At 57.3% G+C, this 26,462-nt stretch overlaps 8 protein-coding genes across 8 annotated transcripts; 4 read left to right on the forward strand and 4 right to left on the reverse strand.

Moving 5' to 3' along the window:
- Window positions 1-186: 186 nt before the first annotated feature.
- On the reverse strand, window positions 187-3,581 carry SLS55_009495 (uncharacterized protein; the record flags this gene model as incomplete). Its single annotated transcript, XM_066780896.1, has 5 exons — window positions 187-287; window positions 352-513; window positions 564-1,625; window positions 1,679-3,440; window positions 3,504-3,581. The coding sequence occupies 5 exons, from the start codon at window positions 3,579-3,581 to the stop codon at window positions 187-189; spliced, it is 3,165 nt and encodes a 1,054-aa protein (XP_066628842.1).
- A 400-nt stretch (window positions 3,582-3,981) lies between these two features.
- Window positions 3,982-4,635, forward strand: SLS55_009496 (uncharacterized protein; the record flags this gene model as incomplete). Its single annotated transcript, XM_066780897.1, has 1 exon — window positions 3,982-4,635. The coding sequence occupies one exon, from the start codon at window positions 3,982-3,984 to the stop codon at window positions 4,633-4,635; it is 654 nt and encodes a 217-aa protein (XP_066628843.1).
- Window positions 4,636-7,832: 3,197 nt separating this feature from the next.
- On the reverse strand, window positions 7,833-8,501 carry SLS55_009497 (uncharacterized protein; the record flags this gene model as incomplete). Its single annotated transcript, XM_066780898.1, has 2 exons — window positions 7,833-7,989; window positions 8,146-8,501. 2 exons carry the CDS (start codon window positions 8,499-8,501, stop codon window positions 7,833-7,835), a joined length of 513 nt encoding a protein of 170 aa, XP_066628844.1.
- A 2,312-nt stretch (window positions 8,502-10,813) lies between these two features.
- SEC18 (transport between ER and Golgi ATPase protein) lies at window positions 10,814-13,366 on the reverse strand (the record flags this gene model as incomplete). Its single annotated transcript, XM_066780899.1, has 3 exons — window positions 10,814-11,149; window positions 11,203-13,054; window positions 13,110-13,366. The coding sequence occupies 3 exons, from the start codon at window positions 13,364-13,366 to the stop codon at window positions 10,814-10,816; spliced, it is 2,445 nt and encodes an 814-aa protein (XP_066628845.1).
- Window positions 13,367-14,703: 1,337 nt separating this feature from the next.
- REB1 (RNA polymerase I enhancer binding protein) lies at window positions 14,704-17,505 on the forward strand (the record flags this gene model as incomplete). Its single annotated transcript, XM_066780900.1, has 2 exons — window positions 14,704-14,791; window positions 14,885-17,505. 2 exons carry the CDS (start codon window positions 14,704-14,706, stop codon window positions 17,503-17,505), a joined length of 2,709 nt encoding a protein of 902 aa, XP_066628846.1.
- A 1,092-nt stretch (window positions 17,506-18,597) lies between these two features.
- SLS55_009500 (uncharacterized protein) lies at window positions 18,598-19,472 on the forward strand (the record flags this gene model as incomplete). The annotated part of the gene is made up of 2 exons (XM_066780901.1): window positions 18,598-18,842; window positions 18,989-19,472. 2 exons carry the CDS (start codon window positions 18,598-18,600, stop codon window positions 19,470-19,472), a joined length of 729 nt encoding a protein of 242 aa, XP_066628847.1.
- Window positions 19,473-20,796: 1,324 nt separating this feature from the next.
- On the forward strand, window positions 20,797-22,384 carry SLS55_009501 (uncharacterized protein; the record flags this gene model as incomplete). The annotated part of the gene is made up of 3 exons (XM_066780902.1): window positions 20,797-20,801; window positions 20,953-20,960; window positions 21,390-22,384. The coding sequence occupies 3 exons, from the start codon at window positions 20,797-20,799 to the stop codon at window positions 22,382-22,384; spliced, it is 1,008 nt and encodes a 335-aa protein (XP_066628848.1).
- A 1,157-nt stretch (window positions 22,385-23,541) lies between these two features.
- On the reverse strand, window positions 23,542-26,347 carry SLS55_009502 (uncharacterized protein; the record flags this gene model as incomplete). Its single annotated transcript, XM_066780903.1, has 5 exons — window positions 23,542-24,646; window positions 24,720-24,841; window positions 24,901-25,547; window positions 25,601-25,678; window positions 25,732-26,347. 5 exons carry the CDS (start codon window positions 26,345-26,347, stop codon window positions 23,542-23,544), a joined length of 2,568 nt encoding a protein of 855 aa, XP_066628849.1.
- Window positions 26,348-26,462: the final 115 nt, after the last annotated feature.

Here is a 26,462-nt window from a genome sequence, read left to right on the forward strand (position 1 = left end):
CTTCTCCATCGTCGCGTTGTAGTGCGGCAGCGTGTTGAGCGTGCCGTGGCAGGTTCCTGCACCGGAGAAAAGCAAGCGCGATTCGCGGAAGAGGGCGGTAGCGGCAAAGACGTGATATTTTGGAGTGCAACTATGCGTTTAATCCAATCAAAGTACGGTCGTTCCTCCGCTGGCGCCTGCCCGCCCTTACTGAAGTTTAAGGTTATCTTCGTTCAGCACCCCATATAGCTGCTCGATGTCTTGTCCCAAAGACGCAATGTCCTCCGCAATCTGACCAGTGACCAACGCTAAGAGACACAAGTGGTCAGCAAGAGTCCTCCAAGTATGCGCCGCTCCATGATCTGAACTTACCGTACGCGTAGAGCAGCTCATAGTCGTCGTCCGTGGCAATGTCATCCGGATCCCCATTCTTTCTGAAGTCGAAGATTCTAGCTAGCAAGCGATCGCGCGTGTGCTCTATATTCGGCAGAGCATCGTTCAATGGGTACTCAAGCTTCATTGACGAAGCCATGACTGACGTTCTCATTAGCAGCTAGAGGAAGAAACGGAAAAGCCCGGCTTACCCGAGAACAGATGGCTGATACGTGACGACAGCTGGATACGCTCGTCTCTCGTATACTTAAGCAGCGCCTGCTCGCCCGCCGATGCTTTCAGGTCCTTGGAGATAACCACATTCATCGCGTGAAAAGCGTCCAATATGCGTCCAGTCGTCTGGAAAAGGCTGCCGTACACCTTGCTCGGGAAAGGACCGCTCATCTCAAATTCAGAGGCTGCCGCCTTGCGAAGAGCTTCCAAATGATTCAAGAAACGCTGGAGCTTGATTGACTCCCTGATGTCGGCAATGGAAGAGGCAGCAACTCCGTCAAGGAGCATCGAAAGAGGGTCCCGCTTCCAGATCAATGCCATGCGTAGCCAGAGGACGCATACCCCGTCCTTGATCTTTTGCCTGGCACTGATAGGCCAAACGAGCCGGGTGATGACAATACCCCATAGACATCCTACCATGACAGCAACGACACGGTGTTTCGCAATCTCAAAGATCTCCGGACTTACTCCACCCTCATCATCATCGTCTTCATCATCTTTAACGGAGAGGGAGTAGGCGTAAAGCGCAGATAGGTTGTACGTCAGGAGGATGAAACGACCCATGGGTCCCTTCCCTTTTCCGACGATGATGTAGAAGCAGATTAATGACACCACCCACCCGAAGAATCCCAGGACGAACGGGTTCTCCTGGGCCGCGAGCCAGGCGACAATGGCGAAGACAGCGCCGAGGCAAGTGCCCGAAAAACGCTGGTAACCAGTTGTATTCGATGCTCCGATTGTCATGGAGCACACCAGCATGTAGGACAGCAGACCCCACTCACCACGCCAGTGGCTGTAGGTTGGCCGTGTTTCCGGGATGAAGGACCACATGGCGTATAGTATGGCTCCAAAAGCAACTTTGATGGCGTACTTGATGTCCTCCCGTCGAAGGAAAGCCGAAGAACGGTAAATGCGATATAGCAGACGAGCTTTTCTGCGAGGCATCTTGGCGGCCTGAGCCGGGTGACTGGGGCGCCTGGGGATCTGAACATTCTGGGATATGCCTCGTGCGTGGTCTTGATCCTTGATATCGGGCGTCTCTGGTGGCGAGTTAGTATGATTGTCAACTCACAACACGTGCAAATCCACATACCAGGTCTGCTCTCGTCACTTCCACTGTTCTTTCGCTTATGCCAGAATCTGAGCCAGTTCCAGGTTCGCTTTCTGGGGCTGCGTTCAACTTCCTGCTTCAACTCTTCCAGCACATCTAGATACACTATCATTTCTTCAGCACAATCCTGCAGAGCTGAGCTGAAATATCCACAGCTAGCAGCAACTTCTTCATAGTCGGCAAGCACCTCGATAGGTTTAGACTTGCTCAATCCACGGTTGGCGTACACGGCATCAAGTGCCTCTTTTCTCGCTTTGACAAAGAGGTCCCTAGCTTCCACCAAGCTACTACGGAAGTTGCTGTTGACTGCGATAGTATAGTCTGGAGAAGGACCATAAGGCAGTTCGTCAAGCACTTCTTTCAAAGTGAAAGCCAAAGACTTGACCGATGGTCCGAGATAAGAGATAAACATGGTGAAGATATCTGCGGGCGTTTCTGCAGTAGCAATCGCGCTAATAGCACCCGGAGTTGTCATGGGAGAAAGCGCACGGCTGCCTTCATCACTGGCTTCCTCGCCCGCCTCTTCAATGGCTGCGAGACCACTGGCAGAGACACTGCTCAGGTTGGAATGGCTAGGCTTCCGGTTGAAATACGACGTAAAGTCGCCGGAGTTAACACGTGACAAAGCCTCGATGGAGCTGTTCCTGGTGATGCCGGGAGATATGCCATCGCCCGACGGCTTCGAGATTAGAGAAAATTGAGTGAGTGCGGCTCCACGGAGACCTCCAATGTTTTGAGCCACACGTTCCATACACTTGACCAGGCGAGTCTCGATATGGTATTCGTTCTCGGTTCCTAGAGCATAGTGCTCCATTTTGGCCTCCCCGAGGTTTTTTGTCATTGAGCTGAATGTGGATTTGAACTTGCTCGAGGCCTGGATGTAATCGGGTTGCTTCAGCTCATCCTCAGCGCCAAGTAAGAAACTGTGCGTGATGGTAGTGAGCATGTCGCTGAGGACATCGGTTGCCTTCCGCATATCGTTCCGCAAATTGTTCCTGGCAGACACCGGTCTGATGATCAAGCTGACGGCGGTGGTCGCTGTGATTCCCATGAAGACCATTTTCAGGACCTGGACAATCTTGTTGTATGAGAAAGTCGCAGCCTGCACGGCGCCTTCCTTGGTGAGAACGGTGATGAGGGCAAGCGAAGCCAGAGAACAAGCCACATTGACCAAAGGGTTCCCCAGCCGCTGCTTAATCCAACCAATAAAGCCCAGGCCGCCGCCGCAGAACAAGATAAGCACAATGGCATGGCCCAGGACAAGCAAGTGGGCTTCGGCGAAGGCCATAGAGACACCCATGCTGGAGAAGGATATGGCCGTGGCATAGAGAAAGGCCATGGTTGCTAGCATGAAAGCCTCCATCATGCTGCCGGCAGAGCGAGCTGGGTGGAAGTAAACGGTGATGGTAGCGACCATGTGTTTGCCGTCATTGCGGCCCAGGAAATTGGACAGGACCGGCACAAAGGTGGCCAAGCTGCCCAGTACATAGGCGATGGAGCACTTTAGCAAGTTGACGCCCAAGGGCGAGGTTGCGAAGCTGTACGCCTTTCTGGATCCATTGCGAACCTTTCCGAGTGTCCTGGCCACGGGGCCCTGGTGTCTCGCACGCCCGGTGGCGCTACCGCCCAGCAACGGAGTGGTGTCGTTGGCATGGTCGGCGGACTCGGGATCCGGCGAGCGGAGAGTGAAAGTGCGGCGTACACGCTCGCCGGTCTTGGGCAGGATCAGGGTGGCTTGACGGAGCTGTTACTCCACAGATCAGCGGCTTGCGGACGCGGGGGCGACAGGGCGCTGGGTGGTACGAACCTTGGGGCGCAGGAAGCGGCGAGCGGAGACAGTCGACTGCGACTGCGACGGCGTCTGAGACTGCGAGTCGCCGTTCATAGTCGCTACGCAGGCTGCAGGCTTCGACGGCAGACGTGGTGTTGCAGAGTTCGCATTGTCTGTGGGGGAAGGAGCAGGCGAAATTGTGGAACTGCTCGAGCGTGGTGCCAGGCGCGTTGGCATGCGGTCGGGATCATCATCGACCTCCAGCTGACGCGGGAGCTTGGGCTCTTGCCCTGGTGTTTGGCCCGATTTGCCGCCGCCCGCCGCTGCCAGAACAACACCCAGCCCGCTCCACACGAAACTGCAACTACGTCCTTCCTCTGCACCTGCCCGCGCCCAGTGTGCCACTCCGCGCTCTGCTGCAGCAGCACAACCCTGCTGCGCGCCCAGCTGTGCGCGGCTCCCACCGTAAAGAAAAAAAATTACACTTCCGCCTGACCATCACGCAAGCGCAACCATGCCCACCGAGCCGGAGACGAGCATGGATCCCGACCGCGCCCTGTATGCGACACTGGGTCTCACGGGGTTTGGAGCCGGCCATGGCCCCACCAGGAAGCGTAGAGTTGACGAGGCCTTTACTGAGCTCAATGCCAATTCCTTCAATCCTGACGCGTCTGGAAGCAACTCAGTGCCCATGGGACCCCGCCGCAAGAGCGACAACAGTGGCACCCCCGAGAACCAGTCCGAAGCACCTGTTGCAAGCTCCTCCGCTCAGGATGTTGCAAGCCCTGCAAGCGCAGACGCGACGCCTACACCGCTCGCCGCCACCTCGGCGAATCAGGATCCTGGACCAGAGGCTGCAAATGCCGCCGACCCGACCGCAGGCATGAAGGCGAGCGATGCCAGGAAGTACTGGAAGAAAAAGAAGAAGGATCAACAAGCTTCAGCTAGCTCTGGCCTCGCCGATTTCCTCGCCTACGGCCAATCACTTCCAGTACCACCACCTCCTCCAGCTCGCCCTACCGAGACCCCAACAGAAACTCCGAGCATTATTCCTGCCGACTCAACTCAACCGGCAGGCGATGAGAGCGCAGCCGACCAGAATGACGCTTACTTTCAACCGAGCTTCATTGAAGATCCGTGGAGCAGATTGTTGTCTAGCCATTCCTGATCTAGGCTGGCAGGTCGAGTAGGGGACCTTTCCACTCTATCACTCCGTTGCGAACAAGAACAGCCTAGAGAGTTGCCCATGGTACTGCTCTTGGACAGCACGAACATTATTGCGGTGCAATGCTCAACTCATACATCTAGAGGCTTCCGCTTCAGGCTGCATGCGATCGCGCCCGGAACGTTTTGGACAAGTTGTTAAAGACACAGGCTTTAGCAAACGATCTGCGGAAGAAGTGAAATCCTAGTCGCAAACCGATTGCAAGTAGTGCTCAAATAGCTTGCTGTTACACTCACCTTGAGTAAGCAGCGGTCTCTGGGGAACAGGTACACCGGCAAGCTACTATGTGGTCCAGATGGCTAGTCCCTTTTGGGCACCCTTATACCGTTTATTGACCTTCATAATCCGTAAAAAAAAAAAAAAAAGAAAAGCGAAAGGACCATCACTAAAAACGGTGCCGCGGCCACCTAAAATACCAATATCTTCTTGCTACATTTCGCTAATCGCTCCATGCGAATTCATTACACTCGTAGTCGTGCAATACAAACCAGGACTTTGACCGATATGCACAATATGGACCGTCTTTACCGATAGCAAAAGCCTGTTGACAAGATGCAAAATGGGCTCCTATTAGGTCATCATGACCCGCTGGGATTTGACAGTCATCCCCAAGGCTGCAGGGACCAGACCCTAGAGTGAGGCGAAGAGATGGTCGAGTGACCAGCCTTAAACGAGGGCAACATGCTTCCAACCTCTCCTTTGGAAATGGGTGCGGCGCGTCGCAAGCAGGGAGAGTGGGCCGAGCCAAATACAGTAGAGAATACAATAGTAATCCCAGTAACTTTTGAGATAGCGTTGGCGCAAAGATAGACTAACTAAGCGAGCCGCAACGCGTCCATCGTCTGCTTTCCGTGTCGTAGTGAAAATGTAAATGAGTGGCCTATCGTCACAAGCGCGCCTTCCCTATTCCCAGGCTCTTCTCCAACTCCGGCACTTGTTCACGAGCGCGCAGTATATCATAGACGATCCTCCAACAGCTGTAGGTATCGAGCCTTATCCCTAAAGCTCAATCATCTATCTACTATCCACGTGCCGACCGATCATCGAATCCAACACCGAGGTAAAGCAACCCACTTTAAAAACACGTGATGGCGCGCAACCTCCCTCGCGGAGCCGTTTCCCAAACGCGCGAGACATTACCACCCACACACGCACTCCCCCACACCCTCTTACATACCCACGCCCCCATACCAGCCCGTTCGCTCCCGAGCACACCCCTCCCGCCATCCTGGTCCATGTCCTCCGGACCCTCCAAATCCTTCCATCACCCGAAGATAGTAACGCCCAAAACTACCATATCAGGTAAGTACGATTTCTCCCCCAACCCATCTTCGGTGCCCGTATGGGCCGCAAAACCGGCTTCATGCCCGATAACCACCGAATCAGTTGCTTCAGAACAGGGGGATGGAGAAGCCGGCTAGGTACACACATGCAAGGGAGATCACATCCATCATGCATCACGCATCACACACACAGTCACATTACCTGCCGCCGACGCGCATGCCCGCCACTCAATCAGTCGATCCCCGCATCCAGATGGACATCTAATTGGCACGCGGTTACACTGGAGGGGGGTTGGGAGGTTGGGCGGCAAGAGTTTCACGTCTGGAATTGGTGCTACCATCGTGATCCGGGGATTGTGCAACCACGTCAATCCGATGGTTGGGTGAACGGATGTAGGGGGAAGAGGGAGGAAGGGTCCACCCGCCCAGGCGGATGGGCAGACGGGCATTCTAGCACCCTCCGCCCCCCCGGTTAGTTTATCAAGCAGCCATTCAATTTACCTAGCCAGTCAGCCGTAACCCGGGGAACAGCTGCCGGTTGGGCGCCGGCCGCCCATTCATGGACCCGGAGACCGGGGTAGAGTCCAAGGCAAGGGGAGAAAACCCCCCTTTCTCTCTGCATGAAGCAGTCGACTAGCCAGTTGCCCTGGGTGCCGCACGTGCATGAAGCAAGGATGGAGCAAGGGAGGGCAGCCAGTCAGGTCACTCACTTTCGACAAACGGGGGAAAGCGGAACGAAGCATAACAAATTCATAGATGGCATAAGTACGGAATAGTAAGGAAGAACACCGTTCCCCTTAGGAAAGGCGGGAAAGGGAGCCGTTCCCGGATCAGTCGGATAGAAGGTCAGACTGAACAGGTATAGTAGAGTCAAGAAGCCACCAGATGTAGGAGAATGCCGTACTCAAATTCAATCTGCCGCCCAAGTTTTACGATAAAAAGGGAGGTGGGGGGAAGCATGACACTTGGCCAATCGCAAACCACAGCGCACGCGTGAAAACAAAAGGTTGTTGTCCGTCGCTCTACTCATGGGCACATCCAAGAGCGTGGGGGTGTTTCTCCCAGACCGTTCCAGAACCAAACTGTCCTCCAGCCGCGCGGGACAGGAAAAAGCAATGCCCGCCACTGCGGGGTCTGGTTCTGGGGAGGCGGGAGGAAGAGCTGGCTTGTGCGCCTGCGCGTCAAAGAGAAGAAACGTGCCGTGTGATTGTGGAGCGTGCCGTGCAGATTTCCGATGTGGGCGCGGTCCGAGCCGCTGTGACGTTTCGTGCAGAAAAAGTGACAGGGTGCGGAGTTGTAGGGCTGACTACGGGGAGAGCCACGCAACCGCGCTCCCTCGAGTCCACCACTGCCGCACCATAGCTGTCGTCCCTGCTGCCGTGCGCATGCAACGTGGATCCCGTCCGATCGGTCGGGAGTGTGGCGACCTCATGCAGGGGCTGCCGGGGCGTGCCTGAGCGTAAGGCGGACGTCTCATCGTCGCTCGTGCTGCGTCAAAAACGGGAAAGAATTGTGAATGAGAAGCCGAAGAGGTGAAAATGAGCCTGAAGGCGATTGCCATCGTGGTATCATCGTTGCCGTGTGAATTTCGGAGGTGGTGGTTGTACAGGTGAGGTCGGTAAGAAGGTCGCAAACGACAGCAGCGCTATTTTGGTTGTATCGAGGTCCCAGGTCTATTGGTCGAGGAAAGCGAAGGAAATAGGAAACAGGAAAAAACCACCGAATGATCAGTAGTCGACGGGAGCGGGGTAGCGCTCCGACGCCCTCTTGTACTGGTCGGGGTATTTGCGGGCTGCGCGCTGGTTGATGGAGCTGGTTCCCGGTCAGTTGCCGCTTTCTCTTCGATCCGAACAAAACTTACGAAACGCGCTTCTGTGTCCACTCAAGATCGCGCTGCACTTCCTTCGCGGCCTTCATACCGTCGGAGAAGTTCCTCTGCGTCGCCGCCAGCCGCTCGCGCGCAAGGGCTTGCAGCTGCATCAGCTCCCGCGTCTTAGCGTTAAGCTCTCCTGATCTGCGCAACCAACGTGTCAGCGGTTTTTGCTCCTTGAAGGAATCCCTTCTCACGCCTTGTTGTTTGGAATCTTCCGGCTCGGCCAAGTGTGGAGCGGAGCCCTGGTTTCCGACGCTCTTCACAGGGAATTGAAAGATGATGACTGCAAGAACTTACGTTTGTGCCTGCTTCGCCAGACTGCGGTCCAAAGGCGTGGAGTCGAATGCTCCGTTCAGACGATCGCCCATGTAGTCCATCAGGTCAACGCTGGCGGCGCTTTCGCGGCCACCCATCTCGTAGTCGGAGGCAGATCCGGCGTAGCTGCTGGAGCCCGTGGCAGTGGGATCATAGGAAGTCGGACCGCCGGTGGTCACGGAATCAGCGGGCTCAGGGGGAGAGACAGACAGGCGGCCATGGTGGCCCGTCTGCTGGGGAGGGTAGTAGGCCTCAGTGCCATGCCTCTTGTGGGGCATGGCAATGGGCGCGGAGCCACCAGCATGGTAGGCAGGGTACGAGTAGTAGCCGGAAGACATGATGGCAGATGGATTGGAAGGGGGAACGGAGATTGTGTTATACGAAGATGAGGATGAAGAGTGGTGGTTGGGTGGTCAATGGATGACTCTGTTTGCTTCCTGATGGTACAGAGTAACAATGGATGGGTACGATATGCTCTGAGAGTGGCAGCAAGCGGAGGATGAGTGAGCTGGAGAGAAGAATAGAGAGTCAAGAGAAAGCCGTCAAACCCACACAATGGACTCCTTTTTATACCCTTCAGATGGAGGGGGAGGGGCATCCCGGCGAAGAGCCAGACCATCACGCTGTCGGCCGTCCCGCAATGCCGTCAATGACCATGACAAGGTTGGCGGAAGGTGATTGGGGTGATCCGTGAGCCGTGATCATTCACACATGCGGGCCCCGCTTAGTGCGAAGGGCTGGCTGTGATGGAGCTGCATGGTCAGTCCTACAGAGTGTCCTATGAACGAGTCTTCCGCGCCCGTCCGGCGCAATATCCCTCCCTCTGACATGAGAGGTGCTGGGGATCAGGCCTTGTCTAGAAAAGCGCCGGCAGCAGAGCAAGGCTAGGTCAGGATCCTACGGCGGCCGGGACAATGCTCCGGCCAGACGCGGCAGCGGACGCTCCAACCGCAGAGCAATGGGCATTGGAGCCATTGAGCTTGGGGCCGGGCGGTAGGGGCAGTGGCAAAACGAGACAGAGCAGCAAGCGGGCGGGCCTAGCTGGCAGGAGTCGGGCTCTGCGGCGGCGCTGGGGGCGTATCAGCAGCGGCTAGGGCCTAGGGGCAATCGGGCGCGTCGCGGCACTAGGCTCGGGCAGAGCTGGCTGCGGCGTGGGTGGAGGGATCTGGGGTTCGCGGACGGGCATGGCAGGCGGTGCTTCGGTGGAGGTCGAGGGTTGAGGCGGCGCCAAGGGCCCGGGCGAAAGCATGGCCGGCATCATGGTCCACCACGGCTGCGCGAAGAAAAGCGTTGGCCGAGGGCGCGGGTGCGGGCGGCGGGCGGGCCCAATTCGCGCTGGCGCAGCTGCAGAGCGGCGAGCGCATGCATGGTGGAGGGTGGTGCAGGTCGGCGCTGCTCTGCTGCGCTGTAAGAAGGTGATGCGTTGTCATTGTCGCGACGCCTGCAGTGGACGAGCAGCGGACGGCGCTGCGACCTGGACGGCCATAATTGGTTCCGCGGGCAGCCCTAGAATGCTCGGGCAGAGGCGCAGAGTGGGGAGGAGACGGCGGCTTGACATGATTTTGCAGCGCCTTCCCCTCGACAGCTGCGTCATCCGCCTTGGGCTAGGCCCGAAGCGCTGCTGCCTGACTGCAGAGCGCATCCAGCGCAACTCATGTGCTCACGGCTCCCTGCACGCAATTCCCACGCCCGCAGCGACCTGCTCTGGCGTGACCGCGAGCCTATGCGCCAATGCCAATGCCAATCCCCATGCCCGTGCCCGTGCCCTGCCTGCCCGAGCACCGCGGCGCCGCCCGAGCGCTGCTCACCACCACCTCACCACCATCATCGTGATCGCATCCCCTCGCCCTCCGCGCCCGCCTGCCTCCGGCCACGGCTAGCCAGGCACTGCCGCGCGCTGAATGGTGAATGGCGGTGAGGTGCGAGCCGTCGTCGCGCTCCATGTAACTAGCGCGCGCCCACTATCGACGGATGCGCGCTCCAGCAAGCCGCCCGTTGGACCTCTCCACGCCGCTCCCCCTGCCTGGCCTTGCGCTAGGGCTGTGTTTCGCCAGCCAGAGTCGTCGCGGCCAACGGCGTCTCGTCTAGGATCCTCCTTCGCACGCCGCCATAGGGGCGTCACCGTCGCATAGGCAGCCTGCGCGGTGCCGGTAGCAATAAATTCGCATCGGGACGCCTATGTCTGCACGGCCGCTTGCTTGCCATGTCTGCAACGACCCGGCCTCGTTACCTCCGCCGAGGCCGAGGCACGCCGGACGTGGCAGCAGCAAGCGAACGACTGGGCTGACTGTCCATGTTCGCAGCGTCAGAGCTAACCTTGGGGTCGCGGCAGAAAGCGCTAGGCCGCAGCCTCGAGATGAAACGGAGCCGTCCGTCAGCCAGCCAGGCCGTCTCATCTCATCTCGCGCCAGAAGCATGTTGCCCAGTACTCAGGTTCAGCCTGGCAGCAATGCGGTGCAACCGGCCGCCAACCTGTCAAATCATGCCCATGTGAGCATCGCGTGGTCAGTTCGATCCCCGGTGCACCGTTGCACTGCATTTGCCAGTGTTGCCATCCATTGATCTTGCGTATCTTCTATCCCAACGGCCATGCAGCACGCATGCCGTGCATAGCCTGCCCGCCCCTTTCCCTCCCATCTCCGATCTCCGTTCATGCAAACGAGCGCGCTGCGATTGCCTGCGACATGACCGCCGCAAACCGCCCGGCCATGTCCTGCGGGTCCTGCTTGGCCGTCTCGATGCCCGTCAGGATCTTCTTGATTCCGACCCCGACCTCTGAGCCGCCTGTCGTGGCCTGGATCTCGTCGATCGCACTCTTTACCTGGTCGCTGCTCGGGAAAGCCCGCGACTCTTCTAGGATGAACCCGAGTTCGCGCTGGCTGTTCACGTTCGGGACTGGGATTTCTGCGTCGAACCGGCTGAACAGATCAAGCTGCTGCAGTACCGACCGCTCGGTTGTCGTGGCGAGAATGAGCAACCGCCGGCCCTATCATCCTGCCGTCAGTAATACACACATGAAAATCCCGCGGGGTTACGTACCTTTGGTGGCTGCTTTCCGAGCAACACCTTCAGCGCTACGAGAACCGTGTTGCTGAAACGCGGTCCAATCGGCACCCAATCAACGAGCAGCTCGATGTTGTCGATGACCACCACGCTGTTCGGGCTCTTGTAGGCATCTCGGAACGTCTTGTCCAGGTGCTGCACCTTCTGCATCTCCCCGTATCCAACCATGTCTTCGGGACTAATTAGTTTGATGAAGGGGAATTCGGACTTCATGGCCAGTTCCGCCGCCAGGGCCGTCTTGCCACTGCCGGGGGGACCATGGAGCACAACAGACAGCAGCGGCGATCCGCCTTTCCGGACTTGATTAATGTAGAGATTGCCCTCGTCCAAGATGGAGTTGATCGTCGACGAGAAGTGGATGATGCCGCCCCTAATGCACTTCGAAAGCTCCTCTTCGGCAACGCCGAACAGGGGGCGTACCTCGTCCAGTGCATTCAGGAAGTCCACGCGCTTAACCTTCATGTTGACGACATCGTCCGAGATGGACGCCATCGTTCCCACCTTGATATGCCTGCTAAAAGCGAAGGACGACGCTGCCTTGACCAACCCGGTGATCTCGGCACCAGAGTAGTTCTTCGTGAGCTTTGCAAGTTCAGCAACATCAACGTCATCTTCCAGGACGCCGTTGTTGCGCATCTTGGACGTGTGGATGTTCAGAATCTGCTGGCGGCCGTGCTCGTCGGGCAGAGAAATCTCCATGTGCAGCTCGAGACGTCCAGGACGCAGAAGGGCCTCGTCGATCATGTCCATACGGTTGGTCATACCAATGAGGAGGATATTGTTCAGCTGCTCAACACCGTCGAGCTTCGACAGCAGCTGGTTAACGACGCTGTCACCAACACCAGTGCCACCGCCAGCTCCGCTGCCTCTCTGTTTGCAGACGGCATCCAATTCATCGAAGATGATGATGTGGAGCTCACTCTCTTCGCCCTTTTCCTTCTGTTCCTTCTCCGCATCGGCGAACAGCTTACGGATATTCTCTTCCGACTGACCAACAAACTTGTTCAACACCTCAGGGCCGTTGATGATTTTCGGTTCCTTGGCGTTGAGCATTTTGCCGATCTGACGCGCGATCAACGTCTTTCCAGTACCGGGCGGACCGTGCAACAGAATACCACGAATGTGCTGAATACCAAGCTTGTCCACGAGGCCGGGCGGGAAGATGCGGGAAGCGAAGGCTCTCCGGAAAATGGCGCTGAACTCTTCATCCAGACCACCGATGCCCATATCCTCAAACTTGAAGCCGGGCTGCACGATGGAATTTGCTGCCGGCCTGCGAGACGAGCCCTTCAGCTTGAGCTCGGACTGCGCGCTCTTGAAGAAGTCGACCTGAGTCTGGCGGGTCAAGATACCGCGGGCGCGAGGGTCCGCGACAGGCGGCGTATCGGTGCTAGCCTTCTCCATAGACAGATCTGCAAGGCGGACCGCGCGAATAACGAGGGTGAGAGGGATGTTCTTGTGGTCCATAAGGAGCTGCTGGCCAGGGGCCAGAATTTGGTTCTCAAAGTTTCTCGCGAAAAACTGACCAAGCTCGTCCTGGTCGTAGGGGACCTCCGTGGTCTTCCGTCCGGCAAAACCAACTTCTACATCCACGGATGCCAGATAGGCGCCGCCGCCCTCGCCGAAGTGGTCGTAGTTCTGAACCATGACAACATCATGGGGACCAAGGCTGACGCCAGCCCACGTACGCTGCCTGTCTGTCAAGCCAATCTCACCTGGCCTGCAGGTCTCGGTAGGCCGCGCAGAAAGCACATGATTCCCGTTGACCAAAATATAAATATCGTGACCGTCGCGGGAGGGAGGGAAATCGGCGGGCGAGACAGCGACGCTACGATTTTGTCAGATTTGAATTGTGGACTGTGGTTGCAGAGCATTGGACTTACACATTACCGAAAGCGTATGCGTTGCCGCCAGGGCTCTTCACGGGCTTCAGCTGCATCTGGCGACCTCCGCCGCCTCCAGGAGCGGCTCCGGGAGCTGGCCTTCTCGCAGGCACCTGCTGGGCCGGCGGGTAGCCGGACCCTTGGCGTGGGTCGTAGCCGGACGGAGGTTGCTGACCGGGAGGCGGCCCGTATCCATCTCTCCGAGGTGCTCCAGCATCAGGTCTGCTCCCAAACGGGAGGTTGCCGCGGTTGAACATGGTTGGGGAATGCTCTGCTGGCTTGATCTCTGGCGAGAGGTGTGACTTTTATACGCGTGGGGCGTGTGTTGCCACGTTTACGAAAAGTCGAGGCAGCAGTGTTTACGGTCAGCCGGAGCTGGCGGTTGGAGGGAGCGGTCGAAATGGGACAGCGCCGTGCCGTGGCTTGTGAGGACGCGAGGGGAGCCAGAGGAAGGTGCGGCGGTTCTCGAGGAGGGATTGGAACAGGAGTCGTGGTTTTGTTCGGAGGTTCAAGACGTACACGAAAGGGGATCTGCCACTGCGAACGTCACAGCCCACCCAGGAGCTCGGGCCACATTTTGGGCTGCTAGCCTTGTGATTCGCGCCCCCCACCAGGGTCTCAAGCCCACTCCTCTCCCGCAACCGACTCCGCGGCGGGTCAAAAAATAATACGGATATCGCATCATCATACATATGTATATAGGCAGTAGAATACAAGATCCGGGCGTAAATGTAAATTTCAAATACGTATCCAGATGTTTTCAACTACCCGTCCCATGGAGAGTTTTCCTGAGCCAGCTGCAGATGGGCAATGTCTTTTGTCGCCCGCTGTGACTCCCTCTACGCAAAGCACTACACCAGGAAGACTTCCCAGGCTCTCTGTAATCATCTGAAACTATTGCAAGCACTTCTTTTGTAGACGTTGCGTTTTGTTCGCGCAATTGTGTCCATGCTGCCAATAGCCAGGAGTGTTGCGTTTTTGTTCAGCTTCCGTACGCGCTGTGTCACGTCCGCGAGGATGAAAGTGAAACTCGACGTACGGCCTGGCACTATGCTCAAGTTCCACCCTAGCACACTCCACCGTTTCGAACGCATGCTCATTGCACCGAGACAACCAAAACCTTGGCGGGCATGGCCTAGTCTGACTCTATTAATCCTCGACAGCTGGCCCGTCTGCAATCATTGCCGTACCGGCCTGGCAGAGCGGCTGGTGCCAACATGGCGGACATGGATCCAGAGCAAAACACTGGAGAGACCGCAAAGAAAACACAAGTTGAATGCAAAGATTAGAACGCGGAAAAACTGGTTCAGATCGCTCTAATGTGGTCAGAGGCCGCCAGTGCGTAGTCTCAGAAGTCAGAGATGGCGCATGACCCTAGAAGGCTTGTTCCGGAAGAACGTTTGGTGTTTGCAAGCGGCCACGACTATTTCGGTTGACCAGAGGCGGATGATCGACGTGCCAAGACACACTAGCGCCCACTTCCTAACGCCAAATCTTCCACTCCGACCGTCGTCCACGCACATCCTACCTGGCGACACCCACGCCTCTCCTCCGACCGGACGCGAAGCTTCAAGCTCCGCCATCCACCGCGATAATGGGAAACACATCCTCGCAGGTCCAGGACGAGGCGCCTGATGCCTCGCAGCCTTCGAGGCCGCAAGATGCCTCCAAGAACAAGGCCGGTACGAGCTAGCTCCCCCAACGCGCTCTTTTCGCGACGCGTCGCAGGTGCCACCGACGATTTTGATGCAAACCGTGCTAACACCAGCATACAGAAAACGACGTCGTTGCCTCCTCCCAGCTAGCTCCCGATGTCCAACCCGCTGCCGTTCCCGCCCCCGAGAAGGAGGGCAATGAAAAGAAGAGCAAGAAAAACAAGAAACGAAGGAGTCGAGATGCCCACGCCAATGAGGAAGAAACCTCCGCTCCGCAGCTTGGTGATGGAGCTCCGACAGTGGACAATGCCCCAGTCGCAGATCCGACGGAGAGCAGTGGGGCCATCCCGAATGCCAAACCCCAGGCAGAGGAGCAGCAGCCCAGGGAATCCCGAAGGAAGAGAAAGGACAAGAACGCTACACAGACTTCCGCTTCCACCGACACACCCGCAACCACCGACGACATCGTAGACACTACCAATGCAGAGCCTGCTGGAGGTGACAAGGCGGTGAACAAGAAACGCAAGAGGAAATCGGAGGACCCTGGGCCGTCTGCGGCAACGGAAAAGTCGCAACCTGCAACTTCAGCTCAGGCAGATCCCACATCTGCTGAAGACAAAAGCGCAGATGATCTTACCCACAGAAAGCAGAAGAAGTCAACTCGATCAGCTACTGCTGCTGCTGCCACACCGGCTCAGGTCAAGAACACACCTATTCCTATCCCTACATTCAATCCTCCAGTTACTAGGGAACAGGAGAGTATTCCCATCAGGAAGAGCAAGAGAAAGGCGGATGCTGTTGAGGCAGCTAAGAGCAATCAAGCAGAAAGGCCCCCTGCTCAGGCTACGCCTGTTAAGGACAAACGCTCCAATAACGCTGACAGTCAAGCTTCAAAAGTCTCTGAGAAGAAGCAAAAGAAATCCAAGAAGGTTCAGCAAGATCCTGCCGTTGCTAGTGCTAATCAGGAATTTGCACCTCAATCCAGCATAAACTCAGTCGAGCTCTCTGTTATCGACCCGGCTCTACTCCCGCCCGCTCAGCAACAATCGCCAGCCGAGCCCCCCACTCCAAAAGCGGCAGAAGAAACATCAACTCGCAAGAAATTCAAGAAGTCAAAGAAATCTCAGGTCGACACCGTCACTCCGGTGACCCAGGGAATCGCAGCGGCGGACGCGCTTCTTGAGTCACAGGTTCCTGGTACAGCGAATGGTATCAACGGAGACGCCCATGAAACCGAGTTCACGGGCGAGAGAGCCTACATTGATCATCAGAAGAAGAAGCAGAAACGCAAGCGCCAGACTGAGGACGCTGCAACCGTGCAAACTGGACAGCAACCCGAGGAAACTGAGCCCAAGTCCAAGAAACGCAAGAACGCCACGCAGAAAGATGCCGGCACCAAGAGTGGAGCCTCTGCCTCAAGCACGAAAGGTTCTAGACCCCAAGGAACCGAAGACTTTCCGTCGTCTGGGCCATACACCAAGAAGGAGGTCGAGACGCTGACACGCGCGATCGAGGCGTACCGCGAGTACAACGATCTTAACCAATTCCAGGTCAACGACATTGTTCAAGCCGGCGTCTTCAATGAGGTGCATGGCAAATCTTGCAAGGAGTTCTGGGACGAGATCTGCCCTTGTCTTCCGAATCGCTGGTCGCGCGAGACAATCATCAAGTTCGTCCGTCGCAAATGGCACAACTTTGACAAGCGTGGCAAGTGGGATCCCGAAGAGGACCAGATGCTGAGGGTAGCGTATGAAAAGACGCCAGGCCAGTGGACGAAGATCGGCGAGGCAGTCGGCCGTTTCGCGGATGACTGCAGAGACAGGTGGCGGAACTACCTCTCTTGCAGCGAGACCATGGCGAGCAAGAGATGGCACGACAGCGAGGTGAACGAGCTTCTCAATGTTGTTCAGGACTGTCTCAACACCCTGCTCGAACGACTCCCCGGAGATAAGAAGAACTATTGGCGTGAGGAGCTGCAGTCAACCGAACGGAGGGACATCTGGAGACCTGACGAGATACGTAACCTTGTTCGCAAGATGCCCGATTGCATGGATGCATTGCGCACTGCGTTTGAGGAGAAGCACCCGCGTGAGAGCAAGCAGAAACGTGCCACGGAGAAGCGCCGGGGCTCGAGTGCTACTGATGGCTCTGTGGTCATCAACTGGGACCTAGTCAGCGAGAAGATGGGTAAGAAGCGGAGTCGCCTGCAGATCATGTCGAAGTGGAAGGCGCTGGAGCATTCGTACAGCCAGGACCCGAAGGAAACGTTCTTCACCGAGGCCAACCATTGGCGCGTTGAGAACGGCCAGAAGTGGGCAGAGCAGATGCTGCCTGGCGACAAGTACAATATCGTGCGCGCAATGATGGACCTCGGCCTCACGAACGAGGAGCGCATCATCTGGAACAGCGTTGCACACCACGAGCTGGTGAAGCTGAAGTGGGCTCATCAGGCTAAGATGACTTTTCTGAGCATGAAGGAGCTCGTCCCCCCGCATCCGAGCCTGCCCCAGCTGCTGCAATCCCTCAAGGACTACTTCGAGATCAACCACGGCGAAGAGCTGGACAGTCACTGGCGCTATGAGGGCAGGCCTGGCAGAGCATCGCTCAAGTCGGTGACGTATAGTCCTGGGCCTCTCGACTGGCGCGGTCACATGCGCGGAGAGTCCTCATACAAATCCAATGCCCGGGTCAGCGATGATGACGAAGATGAGGATGGTAGTGATGGAACGAAGACGGAGTAGATGCAGGCGGAGCTACATTGACTCCTGGATATATGCTGCTTCTGGACTTGATGGGAAGGAAAATGGAAGGAGGCCAATCATCGTGGGGTTTTCGGGAGTCGCAGCGGAGCTCACGACAAGTTCGTTGCTGATTGAGCAAAAAGTATATGGAGGTTATGAGGCTTGTCTGTCATTGAACAAGGGGAGTACGGACAGTGTCAGGCGGATCGTATCCTTGGCCGATAGCTAGCTTCTCAATGCACTTCTCATCCCATATATTATGCGTCAGGGCCGATTAGGAGTCCGTAGAGGCCAAAACGACCCACCACCGAATGGTGAGCGAGGCGGCCAAAAGGGGAGACATTCTGACCCGGACGCATCGGCACGTGGCTTCAAGGCACATGTATGTGTGGGCAATACTAACCCCCGATATTCCGGGCGCTTACGACGACGCCGACGAGGACGACTTGCTGCCGGGATTTAACCGCAAGAGGAAGGTCAAGACATCAACACAAGAGGGGACAAGGGGCGGGCAATGGTTCCTTCATTCACTCGCTCAAGCGCCCTCCACGGGCCATGGAGTCTTCACCGACATGCAGGCCGGCTTTGCCGGCAGTCTAGCTCTTTGGTCTTTTTTTCCTTTCTTCAAGTTCCGATGCATTGACCAGGGTTCTGGTTTAACGCCGACGCGGCTAGATTCGAGCCAATGATGATCGTGGTGCGAGCCACGCACTACCATCGTACTATACTGTGTAAAGCCAGCCCTGCCTCTTCGCTTAAAGGAGCAAGCCACAATTGCCGGTCATGAGTAGCGGATGTTCGGCGGACACGCTCGGAGGGGCAAGGTGGGCGGAAGACTTAGGCGGAGAGGGGCAAGAGATTGCCAGGAACCATGCAACATCCGCGCACAACATGCATGCGGTTAATGCGGGTGACTCGCTGTCGCCTGTGTGCATCACTCCGGCACGAAGGAGCCATTCGAATGCGGGGCCATGTAGACATATATAAAAAGCTTGGTATCGCATTCTATTCCGCTCTGTGTGGTGTCTTCCCGCCGTCGCCCCGATCGCCTACCATCGCTCCCGCTCATAGCCAGTCTTTTTTTCCCGAACCATGCTGTCCTCATCACTCTTCTGGGCCGCGCTCTCCGCGGTGAGCTGCGCGGGCGTCGTTTCGGGCGCGCCGGTCGATGCCGCTGTTGAGAAGCGCGCCGTCATTGCCCACGACGCGGTCGTTGGCTTTGCTGAAACCGTCCCAAGCGGCACGCTGGGCGAGCTGTACCTCAAGTACAAGCCTTACCTTTACGTGGTGAATGGGTGCGTGCCTTTCCCGGCTGTGGATGCCGATGGCAACACGAGGTGAGTTTGGCATTCTCACTACACCAACACTTCGGACGACTGTGTGTGGAAAGATAGACAGAGAGAAAGGAAACGAACAAGAAAAGAAAAAATGTTGGGTAAAAGAAAGAATCGGAATGAATCACGAGTCCTGACCAACCCCACAGCGGCGGCCTCGCTACCACCGGCGACTCCTCTGGCGACTGTGACAGCAGCACCGGCCAAGTTTACGCGCGGGCGACGACCTACAACGACGCTTTCGCCATCATGTACGCGTGGTACATGCCCAAGGACTCGCCTTCTTCAGGCCTCGGCCACCGGCACGACTGGGAGAGCATTGTCGTCTGGCTCTCTGCCGAGTCGACGTCCGCCACCCTTCAGGGCGTCGCTGCCTCCGCGCACGGGGACTTTGAAACCAACACGAGCCCCAATCTCAGCGGCACCAGCCCGCTCATCAGGTACTATAGCGTCTGGCCGGTCGACCACCAGCTCGGCTTCACGAGCACCGTCGGCGGTCAGCAGCCGCTGATCGCGTACGAGAGCTTGACGGATGCGGCGAGGACGGCGTTGGAGGATACGGATTTTGGGGACGCGAATGTGCCGTTCAAGGATGCGAATTTTGAGAACAACCTCGCTGAGGCTGCGTTGTGAGCGTTGGTGCGGTTTTGAGGGGCAAAGGTGGACAGAAGTTGTATTGTTCAACCAAATGAGAGAAGGGTCTGAGACTTGTGTAGCTGCGAGTAATTTAATAGCCAAGCTTATGTCCTGCCCTAGCGAAATAATACGGACTATGGTAGTGTCAACCAACTGAGAAAATGAAAAATTGCTGAATTGTTTTTGTTTTCGCTCTTCTAGAAAGTAAAGGCACAACGGTTTAATCACTGGTCTCAGGTACGTTCAAGTTGACTTCGTGGCGTCATGACGTAAACGGTGATAGAGGGTCCGCTCAGTTCCAGCCCAAGAAACGCATGGGCGGTTCAACTGAAACTTGTCTTTGGCTCTCCTGAGAAAACTTCTGGGGCGTGGGATCAAGCTGAACGCACGCTGTCGACTTTGGTTTTTCTTCCTTCTGAAAGTAAAGAAGCAGCCCAAAGTGGAGAGAAGCAATGGTTATGATGGTTCAAGGGTGCAAAGCCGCAGCCTGGCGTCCAAGTTCTTGTCTCCCGACATACCGTGGTACTAGGCTTTCGGCACCAAGGTCTGTGTCGTTGGAAGAATAAGTTGAAAGGCAGCGCCCACCAGCAAACAGTAACAACCCATTCTTTCAGCCCTCTGAGAACGACTCATGAACTCGGAGCAAAGACTTACAGTAATGATGGAGACTACATCACAGAAGAGCGTGGCCAGCAGGCCTGACGGAGTCCGGAGAAGAGGTCGACCACCCAAACGGCGCCCCGCCGAGCCTTCAACACCGCAGAAGAGACCCCGAGGGAGGCCACGAAAGAAGGGCGGTTCTGAGAACGGAGTGAAGAAGCCCCGACGGGACGAAGGTGCGCTGGCAACGGGGTCAGAGCGGACTGTACTCCCAGGTTATACTGGAGGCGGGAAAAAGGAGTCCATGTGGGGGAAAGAGGAGCGCAAAGAGTGGCACAAAGCCGGGGATATGTCTGATGTCCTGCTGGAAACACCATCACGACTGCCGCAGGAGACCAAGCCCGGGGAGGGTGCACAGAGCATGGCCCTGTCGTATGGAACACTCGCACCCGTTGGACTCGGCGACTTCCTCGAGGGGAATCTCAACATCAACCAGTTGCAGTGGTTCGATGTCCACGTCATGGAGGCCCAGAACGACGGGCGAGGCAACGGACGAGGCTGGGCCAGCGACCAGCCGCCATTCCAATGGTGCTGGGACGGCCGGATGCCGGACATTGTGACGGGGGAGGCGAAACCGAGAACTCCAATGATCAGGAGCGCACATGTAAGCTTCCCCGCCGACAAGCCGTGCGCGTAGTGCTGACCGGTGCAGTAGGGACGCATGCAGTTTTGGGACATCAAGACGGCACGCTGGAGGGCGCGGCGATTGGCCGACGGCAAGTGCTTACGCAGCAGGGCAGCGCAGCGGCATTCGACGGAAAGCAGGCAGGGCGGCGAGGGCGAGTACGTGGTGGGAGGCGGTTGGGAGCACGCATAGCCGGGAAGGTGCCTCGGCAGCGGAGGAGGCTCGGCGGGCGGGTGCGGAAGTGGAGATGGGCGGGCGATGGTGTTGCGCATCGCAGGCTGGACGCGTGGCGCACGGCGCCGAGGATGACCCCTGCGCGATCTCAGGGCGTGGGCTGTGGGCCCCGCTGCGCCTGCCTCCCTCTGGGCTTAGAAATGCAGCCGCTCGCTCGCAGGTCCCTTTACATCATCCCGCCCCAGTATATCTATCGCCCGTCCGTACCCACGCCGTGCCCATGCGCCTCCAGAAGACCTACGCCCCGGTGCCCTTCTCCGAGGAAAAAAGAAGCTTCGCCGCCCAGATCCCCCAGCGCTGCCGGAAACTATGCGAGCAATTGGTACGCCGCCACTCCACCAGCCCGCCCCAACCGCCCTCTGACCTCTGACCCCGCCTCTGACCTCGCCCTGCAGACATCAAGAACGGCACCGGCCCGGCCGACGCCCTCTTCGTCGACAATGACTTCCCGAAGCCCGTCCCGAAAGCTGCAGAAGCGCTCGTCCGTGTCAAGGCCTTCGGCTTGAATCGCATGGACCTGCTGCAGCGCGAGGGCATGTACCCCGTGCCGCCCCAGGCCCCCAAGACCCTGGGCGTCGAGTTCAGCGGTGTCATCGAGGCCTTTGGCAGCAGCGAGCACGAGAAGGGCTTCAAGGTTGGCGACGCCGTCTTCGGCCTGGCCTACGGCGGCGCTTACGCCGAGTACATTGTCGTCTCCACCCATATGCTGGTCCACAAGCCCGACGAGCTGTCGTGGGAGGAATGCGCGGGCCTGCCCGAGACGTGGATCACTGCGCTGCAGGCCATGTATGTGGTTGGCGGGTTCAAGCCGGGCATGAGCATCCTGTGGCACGCCGGCGCCAGTAGCGTCAGCATCTCCGGCATCCAGCTCGCCCTCGCCGACAGCGCCTCCGCCGTCTACGCCACCGCCCGCCAAGACGAGAAGTGCGATTTCATCGTCAACCAACTCGGCGCCACCAAGGCCTTCAACACCACCAAGGAGAACTGGTCCGAGGAGCTGCTCAAGGCCACCGGCGGCAAGGGCGTCGACATCATCGTCGACTTCGTGGGCGCCGGCTACTTCCAGGGCAACCTGGATGCTGCCGCTCGCGACGGCCGCATCGTCCAGCTCGGCGTCATGAGCGGCACCAAGCTCGAAGGCATGAACGTCGACATCAGCGCCTTCATCCGCAAGCGCGTCCGCTTCGAGGGCAGCACCCTGCGCAGCCGCGATGAGGAGTACCAGGGAAAGCTGCGCGACCAGCTCGTCGAGCACGCGCTACCCAAGTTCAAGGACGGTTCCTTCAAGGTCTTTGTCGAGAAGGTCTTCCCCTTCGAGCAAATTGTCGACGCACACAAGATGCTCGAGTCCAACAAGACCAAGGGCAAGATCATCTGCACGATTTCATGATACAACACCACCGAGATGAACTCACGATGATGCATTTTCGGATGTCTCCGGGAAGACGTATATACACTGTAAATATCGGCGCGTTGGGTGGCGGCACGGCTTGCATAGCTCACTCTCGTTTTCAAGTCATCAGTTTCCTCCCTTCGATGCTTCACAGCTCGTCCATATTAGCCTGCATCGCGTCAAGTGATGTTCGAGTACCATCCAGCCCACGTAGGGCTGGCACATGGTGCAACGTCCCTGACCTGCTTCACCCAAGTTCAATGATATCCAGCTGCTTCTACCGGGGTTGCTGTTGGATCTGGAATCTGACACCCTTCGTGAACAGCCAAAATGATGTCCGGATGTTCGCTTCAAATCCTTACCACCGTGTTCTAGGCTATCGCCATCACTTGAATGTTTACACCACAGTGAGCAATGCTCAGTGTCCACACGCGCACACCATCACTCCGACAGAGAGAAGGAGAGAAGAAGTTTGAAAGGACAAAAATGGTATCTTTCAAGCATCGAGCTAACAGAACAACCAAGGACCAAAGGCAAGCGCCTGTCCTCGAACACTGATCAGAGCCAAAAAGAACAGAAAAATTAATACGTACTCCTCTCGTGAAGGAGGAGAGAGCCGTTGCCGAGTAAATGAAGAATAAAGACGGGGAAGAAATGGGAGTAAAAGGGGAATCATAAAATCGTGGTAGTAATACAGAGAATGGGAAGAAGAAGCGAACAGATGAAGAAAGAGACCCCCCCAATTCGTTACCAATCCCGTTCCAGTCATCTCATTTCCAGTGTTTGTTTTGCTCCCTCCCTCCCCTCGTTACATCATTTGCCCATTAAGTAGTGGTTGATCCGCAGCTCTGACCTTCTTCCTTCTTTCTTTTTGCGTGAAGTCTCGATATCGTGTTCGACTGCAGCAGCAGTTTTCGCTTTTTTTCCCCTCCCCTTGTCGTTGCCACGCCTCTTCCGTAAATGTCCAACTTTCCGTGATACGTGGCGGGAGAATCCGTGGCGCGCTGGCTGCGCTCTCTTACCTACTCCTTGCATATGTACCCTTTCCTTTTCTTCCACGCTATCGTCCTCAGAAGTAGTAGTCACTTCCCAATCATCGTGACCAAGAAAAAAAAACCCCCCTACTATCCCCATCTGAATCCGGGCTCACCACTTCAATCCCTATTGATAACCCTCAAACTCCTCCTCGGATTCAACAGAACACCTCTCGTGCCCCAAAAACTCGGCTCCGACCCCGCCAGCAAGTCATCCGTACTACTCACACTCCCGCTCCTTCTCCCCGAACTCACACCCGCACCGCCGGCACCGGCACCGGCATACGTACCCGCCTCCGCATTGCTGCCTGACCCGCTCGTAGGCCCGCCACCACTGCTATTGGCGGCATAGCTACCGTTCCTGATCGCGCTGCTCCCCTGCCGACCGTCCGACGATGGGGCCAAAGACCCACCCATGACGCCACCGGGCGGCATGACGAAGCCCGTCTTCTCTTGCGCGCGGGCCGGGTCCGCGGCGTGCGCCTGCGCCATGGCTACATGGTTCTTGTACAGCATCAGCTGGCGGCGGTAGACCCACGCGCAGAAGGCGAGGTACGCGGCGATGACGAAGAAGACGCCGGCCAGGACTCCACCGACAATGGCGCCGACGTTGGTGCCGGAGCTGCCGGAGTTGGAACCGGCGCCGGCGATGGAGGTCTGAGTGGTGATGGAGCCGTCGCCATTGGTTATCGTGTAGGTGATGGGCTTGCCGGTGGCCATCGGCCCCTCGGTGACGGTCTGGACTGGCGCGGTGACGGTTGCACCACCGGTGGAGTCTCCGCCAACAGCCGAGATGACCTTTTCGGGGACGGTGTAGCCATAGGAGCCCTCGAGGCCGGAGGAGGAGTTGGCGCCGCGCTGGGCAAGTTGTTGGGAGAATGGATTGGAGCCCTCGGCAAAGACGCCGCCGCTGGAGGAATCTTGGGCTGAGCTTCCGGAGAGCGCGGTGAATTGCGTGCCCCAGGTGAGCGAAGAGGTGTTGAAGACATAGACGCCCGGCGAATCGCACGAAAGCTGGTCGCCGACGTAGCCACCCACTATGATCATCTGGCCGTCCCAAATGTTGCATGTATGGCCCGCGCGGGCAGGCGGCACCGATTGCGAGCCCTGATCGACTTTGATCCAGGTGAAGGATGGGATGGTCAGGATCCACATGTCGTCGTACTGTGTCTGGTCGTCGCCCAGATCTTGGCCGCCGAACATGTACATGTTGTAGCTCGAGCCGCTGTGAGACAGAGCGGAATGTGGTCAACGTCCGTGTTCGATACGAGGATTTCTAGCTGTATTGGGTAACTTACTCTGCTGCCGCTGCGACCACTGCGCATGGGTTGACGCGGATCTTCGGTGACGTGCCGCTAGTGGGCTGCTTAAACCACGTGGACGTGGCGATGTCGTATACGTCTATGATGTTCATTTGGGTCTGAAGCGATCGTCAGCTTCCGTCATTGTTGCACGGCGCACCGAGTCATTGATACTTACGAAAGTAGAATTGGTGCCACCTGCGAGGCCAAGCAAAAGCCCCTCATCACCAAATCCAGGCACATACACCAAGATTCCATCAGCACGTTCGGGGAAACCGCTCGTCTCCTGGAGGCCTCCTTGAGTGATGTTGCGCCACACGCCATCCGAGCCCGCTGGCTCGTCATCGCCGAGAGAGTCCACGCCATTGTTGGAAGAACCAGGAAAAGTGTACTCAACCATGGACTTTAGGTAGATACGCGCGATCGAGCTAGACCAATCCTCGGTGGTCCACGTGTCCAGGTGGCCGCCGAAGTAGAATCCGCGGCCAAGGCTGGCCACATTTGCACCCGCGCCCTCCGCCGCACGTTGTACTGCCTCGTTGCTAGCTTCCGCGTGCGTCCCCGCAGACGTTTTGGGGTTTTTGTGCTGGGTCCATGAGGACGAAGAGATATCGTACTCCCAGAGCGAGAAAGCGGTAGGGTAATCAGGAGTGTTTCCCGAATTTCCGTCTTGAAACTCGCCACCGTAGAGAAACAGCGAGGATCGCGAGTTCCACAAGTACGCCAACGAGACCGAGGGCGGTCCGGACGGTTGCGGCAGACCAGTCAATGATGGCGAAGAGATTTGCCATGACTTGGTGAGGTCAATGGTTACAAAATCGTTGTCTGGCATGGTCAGCTTGACGGACCTTCTCAACGGCTTGGAAACAGACACTTACTCCAAGTGTTGCTCGTCTGATCCGCGTCGGTCGTCGCACGACCGCCGTAGATGTATAGGGTGCCATTGACAATTGCAGCTGTACTCTTGTCAATTGTTTTCTCTTTCGCGTCCAACCTTAGCAAGTCTTACTGGCATGGCTCCACCTCGTGCACACATCCGTTGGACTATCCGCTCTCCTTTCCAGCGTGCCTCTCCGCGGTACGAGCCCCGCACTGACACCATACATGGGGCCTGCAATGGTCGAGTCAAAGAGCGGTAGCCTGTTCGTCACCGGGATAACCAGGAAAACCAGCAACGCGAGCACACACAGCCGATACAGCCTGGTCACCCCACCCGCGGCGGCCGCGGCGGCAGCAACAGCATCCACATCCGCTTTCGCCTGAACGAGTCTTCCTCCTTCAGGTTCAAAGACATGTTCGCGCTCCTGCTTCGACGTCTGCCGCTTCTCCGTCAGTCCATCTCTACCGTCGTCGAAGTCGCAATCCGAGTCCTCATCGTCTCCCATATCCTCCTCCCTCACGTCCTCCAGCGGCGACGGTGATGGCCAGTAATCGGTAGGCGAAGAGGGGAAACGGGCGGTAACGGGGGAGACCGCCGGCTTCCTGTTTCCTCGAGACGGGAGCGATGGCGCAGAAAGAATCGGTACCCTCATGGGCACCGGCGCGAACTTTTCCCTGTCGTCGTCGACGAGGCCAACCTCACGGAAGACGGACTTGCGCCGTGGATTCGAGGTCGCCGATGGCATCATGACGAATTGGATGGCGGCAGCGGGCGCGAAAGGTGCGAGTTCCAAGCGCGCGCCTTCAGCAACGAGGGGGAGAAATTAAGAGCGCCGTTGAATCTTTTTGGTTTTTTGGGTC

This window comes from Diplodia seriata (genome assembly GCF_021436955.1).
Source record: "Diplodia seriata strain FDS-637 chromosome Unknown scaffold_10, whole genome shotgun sequence".
In the NCBI taxonomy this organism is placed as follows: domain Eukaryota; kingdom Fungi; phylum Ascomycota; class Dothideomycetes; order Botryosphaeriales; family Botryosphaeriaceae; genus Diplodia; species Diplodia seriata.